The sequence below is a fragment of the Rhipicephalus microplus genome, chromosome 10 (genome assembly GCF_043290135.1).
Source record: "Rhipicephalus microplus isolate Deutch F79 chromosome 10, USDA_Rmic, whole genome shotgun sequence".
NCBI classification, from domain to species: Eukaryota; Metazoa; Arthropoda; class Arachnida; order Ixodida; family Ixodidae; genus Rhipicephalus; species Rhipicephalus microplus.
The window spans coordinates 64,389,815-64,399,555 of record NC_134709.1 but is presented as its reverse complement, the minus strand read 5'-3'; the positions used below and the strand labels follow the sequence as shown (position 1 = coordinate 64,399,555).

The 9,741-nt window shown below is 45.5% G+C and overlaps 1 protein-coding gene across 1 annotated transcript in view; it reads right to left on the bottom strand.

The window, feature by feature from the left end:
- The window catches only part of LOC119178593 (facilitated trehalose transporter Tret1), a 6,758-nt gene extending 791 nt beyond the window's left edge, over window positions 1–5,967 (bottom strand). Inside the window, exons 1-4 of the mRNA XM_075874673.1 lie at window positions 5,697–5,967; window positions 5,041–5,264; window positions 2,941–3,227; window positions 1,991–2,263 (exon numbers count right to left, since the gene is read on the bottom strand). Coding sequence (XP_075730788.1) covers window positions 1,991–2,263; window positions 2,941–3,227; window positions 5,041–5,264; window positions 5,697–5,967 — 1,055 coding nt within the window. The remainder of the gene's footprint in view (window positions 1–1,990; window positions 2,264–2,940; window positions 3,228–5,040; window positions 5,265–5,696) is intronic.
- Between the last annotated feature and the right edge of the window lie 3,774 nt (window positions 5,968–9,741).

Sequence of the window (9,741 nt, the reverse complement as noted above, 5' to 3'; positions counted from 1 at the left end):
TATATTTAATTTTTTACAAAACTCGAAGGAAACCAGCCACTCAAGAAACATTTTGCTGAAATCAACATATTGATGAGAAGCCCCTCTGAATGTCCTTTTCCGGACAAACAATTGCACTGTATTACGCCTACTGTACAAAAACTGAGAGAAGCGTTACCTAGGTCCCGGTGGCAGAAGCGTCATTCCGGATTAGGATGAAAGAGGGAAGGGTAAAATGGAAGCGGACGAAGTGTTACTCTAACCTATCTGCCAGCAGTTACTTCTGTAGGCTACAAGTTTTAAATTAAATGAACAAACAAACTTGTGCACCTCACGAACCTACGAATGTTGTTCAGAATTTTTTTACCACCACGAATTCATGAAAGAGAAAAAAGAGAATGCGCAAAAGTGCCATTGTGCCGGAAACTTGGCAGAATTGATTTTGTATGAAACAACATGGCTTGACTTATGCGCGAAAACATGATGCGAGAACAGTACTGCGTTCTTATACAGCACGAAAACGACTAAATGGCTCCTAAATATTGGTTTCACCAACAAAATTACTTATTTTTGTATAGATGGCTCCTGCCTAGACCCCCCCCCCTCTCTTTAATGACTCGGGCATGTCTATATGCAGTTACATTCTTATCAGCCTATCACTATCTGACAAGCAGTGTGAGCTCCGTTGATTAGGGAACCTCGAGCATTGAAAAGCTCAACAACATTTTCAATGTTTTCACTAAAGGACCGAATGCTGGCGTTGTTAAAGAAAAAAATTTCTACCACAAAATATGATGGGTCGTCTCCTTATGCACGGGCTTATAATAAACTGTTAAAAATTTACACCCTCAATGATGTCGCGTTGTTCTATAGGTTTTACAAAACTTTTATCTTTACGAATTCACTACGAACGATGTGGGGCTCAAGCTACATGTGTTATTAGCATCAGTGTCAAAAATTTTTAATGCTTCGGATAAACAGACATGCATACCTCAATAAGACATGATCTTTCGGCAGGGATGGCCAAGAAGATAGTTATTGGAATATGTTTCATCATTGTCGGAATTGCTAGTTACAATGAAAACTCCTAAAACAAGAAAATTGTTATCACTGCTACCTACGAACTGATCGTATGATTTCTTTGTGAACCAAGGGCCTTTTAACCGTTTCTGTTCTTCTAGACGCCTACGCCAGGATGCTCGATTGATCTTCTCGTTCATTTGGTCTATACTAAATCTGGCATATTTCTCCGGGGGGGGGGGGGGGGATGATGTCTGAACCATGAGCACAACTAACAGCTAACGGCACAAATAACATGACAAACCTGTCGTATACGTCAATAAAACCCTTTGCGAATGTCCCTGTCAATCGTACAGGGGCGTAACATGCTCCATTGTACGCGGGTATGTCGCACAGCTGACTCTCACTCAACATCTATTCAGGTGAGTGAAAATAGGCATCAAACCATTATTTTATGGGGTCCAACATATCATATGTTAGAGATCGCTCTGCTGCTGTAACTCTGCACTTGTTGATTTGTACGCATGTGCTTCTGCCATTCAAGATATAGTTCGGCACTACTCACCCCGTCAAAAAACACTCCGACGAACGCTATTTGTACTTGCACTTTGTTTCGAAAAGGGGAAGTGTGTGCTGCAACTAGAGTGTTTGCATTGCGCCAAAGAAAAAAACGACTATTCCGTAGGGGGCAGAGTGTAGACGGTATGCCTGGTAAGCCCATGATATATATGCACGCAACAACAGAAAGTAAGCAATTGTGGTAATCGTCTTGGTAATACCTAACCGAAAGCGGGGTTAAGCGGCTACAGCCACAGACTGTTTCGCATAGCAATGATTCTCGCAATGCGTGGTATATACAGTTATTTCTCACACTGACAAGGTTCTTCAAAATTTTCGTTTGTAGACATGCCGTCAAATTGTCAAATTACGCTGAAGAAGCTACGGGAACAGGTTATAGGAAGTCCGTGTTATTTAATAGAACAACGCTTACATGAAGCCAAGATGATCCAGTGGTCGCAGTATGAACAAAACAGCTGCGACCAGTAAGGCCGACAGACCAAGCAGTCCACGTCGGCTGGCTTTTTTTGTTGCGGTAATGGCTAAGGTGGCGCATCCTATGTGCAAGATGATTAGGAACATAGCGAAGGCCTGTGGGGGCACGTCTGCCACTGCGCCGGCCATCACCTGCACAGCTCGAAGCAGGCAAAGCTGAGTGCAGGAGATGTTCTGAAGAAGGTACAGTAGCAGACAAGCCGTGAAATTCCTGCGATTGTTTTAAAAAGAGCCATACATAAAACAAGTGCGATTACAACAGAAATCTATTAAAGGAAAATCATTGTTAGATTATTTTCTCGCTCAGCGAAGCCATGACGCACTCTCTGGTGCCCTGCTGGAGTCAGCCCCATGTGCACGAAAGATTTCATTCATCCAGGTTATTTCTGTAAATTATATTACGATAAACCTCATTCGTTCATTTCAAGGCAGTGTCGATCATTTCTAGCCTTGTAATGACCTGTATAGTAGCTCCCTTTACCTGTATTGAACGCAGTATACCATGAGCGTTACGACGCCTCATGATATGGATGGAGGGACGAAAGGCCGCGTCCGTGGAGCGCTCCGAATTAAAAAAAATGGTGGGAATTAAACTCAGCCATGCTATGGATGTTGCATAAAAAGAAGGCAGTTTAAACAGCGTATAGCATACACTAATTTTTCCTTAAAATGTTGAGTAATTGTAATACTTAGCTATAACCTTACCGACACTACGAATCAGTCAAAGGTCAGGTAAAAGCTGTCACTGTAGGTGTCATGTGATTACACACAATAAGTAATTAAGGGAGGCCTCTACTAGGGACAAGTTCAATAAGTAATGGATCAAGCCCTCTTACAGATAGATAGTGTTAGAGGCCGCGCAAAGCGTAGTCTTCAAAGTATTTTCACCTGGCTTCCTTCGGCCATCGGCTGGCATCTGCGGATCTCTGCTGGTCCGAGGCGCCCTCGACTTTGCGCTGTCGGAAGTCAGCGGGTGGGTCGATGCCGTACAGTCGCAACACCGCCGTGTCAGCGTCCAAAGAGCGGTCCCGTGCAAGCAGCCAGCGCGGGTTTTCGACAATGTAGCGCTGCATCGCCAGCATGGGGACGGCCGTGAGGGCGCAACCGCCCGCCTGCACTTCCCAGGGAAATCCGGACAGCGAGTAAGCCGTCAGAAGCCCGGCGCTCATGGCTACCTGCAGGTATACCGACGTTAAATTCACGAGTGGCCAATAACACGCGGTGAAAGATCTCTCTTGGAAGAAAATGCCGAAAGTCGTGGCCACTTCGAGGTGCCTCACTGGCCACATGATCACCAGCTGATACAGGAGATGCAAAGTACAATTTCTGATCTGTGCGAGTACATTCCAATGCTAGACAAGTTGCATTTAGAAATGCAACACCTGCGTCAGAACCTGTGTGTAAGTAAGGCATGATCCGAAATGACGCGAGTAAGCGATTGCATTACTTAAAAGATATATGTCGTGTTCATACTATTTTCATACTGCACACAACGTACTGTGTCAATGTGCACAGTGTTTGCTATAATTTTTCATGCTTCTATAAATTCACATATCAACAGTTTCGTACTGCGAGATGTTTTGGTTCTATTAAAAGGAGGAAGAGTGGCATCTGGGGCATGGTCGCATAAAAAAAAGAGAGCGCGAAAAAGTGGGGAGCCTTAAGCTTCGCGTTCAAAAGTTGAACACGATAGTGATACTCTATTCCGAGTGCGCACTTCAAACAATTGGTATATGAAATATTTTCAAGCTGCCTGTGCACGCACTACGTGACCATAAGGTTGCAGTAGCGTGTGTGTTTTTAGTAAGGGGTGACTGACTTTAAACTATGAAGTTGTTATATTAATTTCATGTACTGACCCCCAATAGCAAAGTAAGCTTGTACCACGCATTATTGCGCAATGTTTCATGGTGTATATATACAGGACACACGTGTTAGTAAAGTATGAAAGTTATTTCCACTGCATTTTCAGGCAAATAAAGATATTTTAACTGTACCCAGGAGCAGAGACATGGCTGTGTGATAGCACACCCGCTTGCCACGCAAACGACCGCGGTTTGACCCCACTCAGTACCAGGATTTTGTATTTTGTTTTATTTGCATCTTTCTCAATTTTTCGTCACGCAAAGAAGCTTGTTTATTTTTTTTTTGGTCACGCAACGACGATGATTTCTCGCTCACAGCCAACGACACCAATACGGACTCCGTAATTTCGGCTGAACGAGCTATTTAACGCATTCGCGTAAAAATGTTTAGCATAAATAAACATTAAATTAGAAGCTTCCCCACGGCACTACCACTGAAAGGGTTTCAGAGCAATTCGCTGTTCAACTATAGTTCTTCGAGCTCTCAGGGGGCTGCCGGGGGGGAGAGTTCCTTTTAAAACGACACAGCCGTGTATTGGTGTGATCCAGCGTTGTCAGCCTGAAAGTAACATTTTCTTAGTAAAAGTAGTGCATGACATGTCCATTGCAGATTGTGCACTGTGATTCGATCAGACGTGCCGCAAGTGCATCACTTGGAATCTAGTGGTATATGAAGGTACTGGGCTCTGGGTGTACTGGCTAGTGTTCGGGTGCTCAAACAGCAGAGCAGAGCAGGACGAAGAAGAGTGGCGGAAAAGCGCGGCTTCCAATATTAGCTCCGTTAGCTCACCGCAATGGCCCATGCACTGCTGGTGATAATCGTGGAGTTGTCACCGAGCTGTTAGCGAGGTGCGCGACCCAGCCATAGTTGACAATGGAGAACAGTGGTGGTAGGTGGTTTTCATGCCAGGCTAACTGGGAACTCAACCACACAAATTTGATTTGCTATTCTTGTTATGAACATTCGGAAACCTATATAGGGTACGTAGTCTAGATCAAAGTACGACCAGGTATTATGACTGTCGAGATGTGCGGCATCGGATCGAGCTGGGGTCGAAGCCCCTGAGGGAGAACGAGTCGCGGAGCGAGCTTAAACCGGACGGCATAAAGTAGTTCAGCGTACCTCCGGAAGACCTCCAAAAGTCGTTCTCTTGGCTGGAGGCGCGACGTCGGCAACGTAGAGACAAACGCAGTTGGTGACAACGCCCACAAAGAGACCGCAAGCAACCCGGCCGACTAGTATCACGCTCACGCTGTTTCCTACGGCCAAGCACATCCACGAACTGATGAGGCCGGCGGAAGACAGCAACATGATTGTTCTGTGGCCGACTAGATGCATTAGAAAGCCTGAAACGTGCATCACGGACGAAGAAATGGTGTATTACTTAACCACACTAAAGAACAACGCAGTGCATCTGATTTAGTTTTTAACACATGTGCGTGAAGTACCGTACCATAGTTATGCAGAAATACTCCTTCTAACTTATGATTTAAAACGCGTTAAAAGAATAGCCATCATGAAACGATTTCGAGCAGCTTCTGCTTCGTGTTACAAAGAGAGTGTCTTAAAGGACATAAAAAAGCAGAGCAGAAAAATGCATATTACTCGAATATTTAGGTACTTCAATAAAATGTAGGTTTATTGGGAAGCGAAACGTGAAATGACAGCTGAAGCTCGCCGTCCTGGCTCAGCTGATTTCCTCAAACAAAAACATGCACTGCATACCATAGAAGTAAATAAAAAGCTCACGTAATTTCTCGGCTGCGTTGCTTGCTCACCTGAGAACAGAGAGCCCACAGTGGCACCCAGGAAGAGGCTGTCGGCGATCCGCCTGTTCTCAGGCGGAATCCGTGGCAGGTCGTACCAGGACTGGCGCTCAATGGATTCCATGGCGGCCGAGGCGAACCCGAGTGCGGTTCCAGCAGCCAAGGTACCGGAGCATGCGACCAGCATCGCGTAAAAGTGGTGACCGCAGGGCAGCGCGCTGTCCGGGTCCGTGACCGGCGTCGCACCCTTGGCCGGCGGCCGCATGCGCCGCAGCGCCTCCATTGCCGCATTGAATGGCGGGGATTGCGGCTCATTTGGCGAGCTGAACTGGGCGGGTGCTGTCGTGGTATGCCGCGAGGACGTCGACTCGTGGCTATGCCTCGACGAGCTACGAGTAGGACAGTATAGTGATAGAGCCACACCGTTATACAAGTGTGCGATGGTCACGAACGCCTCCATGCATCTCCTCACATTACCCTAACCGAACCTAACTTCATGGCATATCTAATGCTCGAACTTTCTTCTTGTTCTCTTGTGGTGAAGTTCCATGGCACCACCTAAGTTCGGAGACCGTGCTCAGTGCATCGCTATACGGGCCACGTGTTGTGCATCTAATAAAATGCTTTTATATGGCGGATCCAATGGGCACCTTTAGGCTACATTACCCAGTGTGTTGCTGGGCAGTATTAAATGCGAAGCATTCCTTAACGAACTTCAGCGACTTAGCGCGTATCTATCTATCTATCTATCTATCTATCTATCTATCTATCTATCTATCTATCTATCTATCTATCTATCTATCTATCTATCTATCTATCTATCTATCTATCTATCTATCTATCTATCTATCTATCTATCTATCTATCTATCTATTTAGCCGCCTACAACTTTTAGCTTTCCTGGCCGTTTCAATAACGGTATCGATACCAAACTTGGTATGGCATAACATGACAGTATCAAGAACATATTTGACTAGTCATAACATGAAAAGCATGATACGGATGTCATGAATGTCATGATTTACATTCCATGATACCGCAGCTCTTACAGTGATTTCGCTCACATGGCATGTTACAAAACTTGTATGGCGTGACATGATTGCATGGCGAACACAAGGAACAGACCCTAACCTAAAAATCATAATAGGCATGTCATGTAACAACATGACTACACGCCAAGCTCATGATGCGCTCGCGGGCGTTTCGCTAGCGTCACATTTACCAAATTTGGTATTACAGTACGCGAATAGATTACGAAGGTATGTGACTGGTGCAAACATGATAATCATGAGATGCGTGTCATTTAACAACATTACTACATGCCACGCTCGTGATGCGCTGGCAGCCGTTTCGATAGCTTCACTTATACCAAATTCGGTATTACGTGACGCGAATGGACAACATAGGTAAATGACACATAGAAACATGATAATCATGATATGCGTGTCATGTAACAACATGAATACCTACAACACTCATGATGCGCTCGGGGCTATTTCGCTAGCTTTACATATGCCAAATTTGGTATTACGGGACGTCAATGGATTACGAAGGTATGCGACTGGTTCAAACATGATAATCATGAGATGCGTGTCATGTGAGAACATGACTACATGCCACAGTCAAGGCGCCGATACATTTCGACGTGACGGGGTGCGCATGCTCATCGGCGTTCATTTCGTCGGGTCACGCCGGTGTTTCCACGCCAGGCACCAGTCCTGCCACGAACTCGCAGGCGCGTGCCGCGCCGCGTTGCTTTGACGCATGCGCGTTCAGTGCGTCCGGCGTCCCTCCGTCACGAAACGTGGGAGACACAGAGTTTTCTGGGCAGCGCATCAGTGCGAAACGAAGCATGTCTCATTTCGCGCCGTTCGCTGTCGGGCCGTGCCGATGGACGCTGGTTGTGGCGGTCGCACCTTGCATCAGACTATAGAGTGCTCGCGTTTTGCTAAGGTAGCGTCGCTGCGCCCAGCGATCGCGCACGTCAACGCTACATTGGAGTATATTGGGTCCTTCATGATGTTCTCGTGGCCGTTTTGCTAGCTCCACATAAACCAAATTTTGTGTTACGTGACGTCAATGGATGACGAAAGTATATGACTGGTGCAAGCTTGATAATCCTGACACGCGTGTCGTGTAAGAACATACCACACTCATAGCATGCTTGCGGACGTTTCACTTCTTCCACATATACTAAACGTGATACCAACTGGCGTGAATAGATGACGAAGGTTAACGACACATCCAGACATGATAATCGTCACATGGAAGCCATGTACACCCCGCCACGGTGGTCTAGTGGCTAAGGTACTCGGCTGCTGACCCGCAGGTCGCGGGTTCGAATCCCGGCCGCGGCGGCTGCATTTCCGATGGAGGCGGAAATGTTGTAGGCCCGTGTGCTCAGATTTGGGTGCACGTTAAAGAACCCCAGGTGGTCGAAATTTCCGGAGCCCTCCACTACGGCGTCTCTCATAATCATATGGTGGTTTTGGGACGTTAAACCCCACAAATCAATCAATCAATGGAAGCCATGTTCGGCATCATTTACCTCAACCTCGAAACATTGGGCTGATTTTAAAGTGGCATATCAATCTTTTTTATTCGTGCTTCGCATATCAACGATTCGCACTTTACGTGGGATCTGCCAATTTGGTTCAACCAATGCGAACAGAGACAAACCAGTCCTGTCGGAAAAAATCAGTTGGCCGCAAGATTCTATTGATTTCAGGAGTGCAAATACATCTTCAAAATAGACGGTGGCGGAAACAGTAACTGTCATAAAAATTAACCATGCTCTCGCATCATCTTAGATAGAATGCCCCTCGCACAGGTCTTCCGGGTCTTCCGTGCATTATACGGAGCCTGTAAGTTAATCGGCGAACATCTGAGAACATTGGGGGTTAGTTCTGCGAAACAAAATTACACGCGTGCGCCTTTGACTGTGCGTTTTAATAGCGAACGTGCCTACTTCGCACAGAAGTAAGCGCAAAGTGTTTCGGTATGGCCCATTCGTGAAGAAGTGCTTGTCAGAATGTTGCATTCGAAAGCAAAATGTCAAATTTGGTTAAAGGAGTGGAAAATGCTAGGCAAGGGTTAACCCTAATAGCTCCTAATATTGGCTACAATGGCTGTCTTACCGCTTATTCTGCAGTTAAGGCACCGCCACTTGAACGCACCTCGGGAACAAAACTAGTCCTCTGTTTTAAGGTAAATATAGAAGTTATTACCTGCTCGATCTCCTTCTGGACGCCAGGGCAGCAGCGGTTAGAGACAACGTTCTTGCCTTTCGTTCTTCTTCTTCTTCTTCTTCTTCTTCTTAGTCTCTTCTGTCGCATGGCAAGCTTGCTTGCTTGACCCGTGTGATTCAGCTGTTGCCGAGTTTGGGGCATTCGCTCTGAACCAGTGGTTAATAAGGCATAATGTTTAGAATTGAGAATTGAGGCGAAGAAAAAAAAAGCCTAATCGGTCAAGGCGGGATTATAGAATTTTTTAAGATGATTGTTTTATGTACCATTATACTAGGCATAGAACAACGCAGCGGCACATGCAATCACCTAACAACAACAAAAAAAAAGGCTGACCTGCAATAGTTGGAACGAAAATAAATTACCAAGGAATCCTCTCTGTGTCGCCGAAGAAATCACATATGGGTAAGCAAGGGTTCATTTTTTTTTTGGGGGGGGGGGGGGTGCCAGAGAAGAAGCTACAAAGAAATAATAATTTCTGAGTGAATAGTTATTCCAAAGTGTCTCAATAGAATGTCAAGATATTTTTTTTCACGGCTAGAGAAAGGATGGCAAGTTAGTGAAATGTGATCGATAGTTTTCTTTGTTCTTGACCGTTAAAGCATAGTGGAGAGGGCACCGAACCAGCACTGTGTAAATCAAAATGCATGTGCGTTTCTTTTTAACTTATTTTACTTCTCAATCTCTAAGATGCGAATCTAACATAGTGTGGACGTTTTCGCTTATTTTCAAACATACGCATAAATCTCCCTTCCTCTATATTTTGTCGCTGCCTTTGTGATTGAGGTTCCTCAAGATATATCTGTACCAGC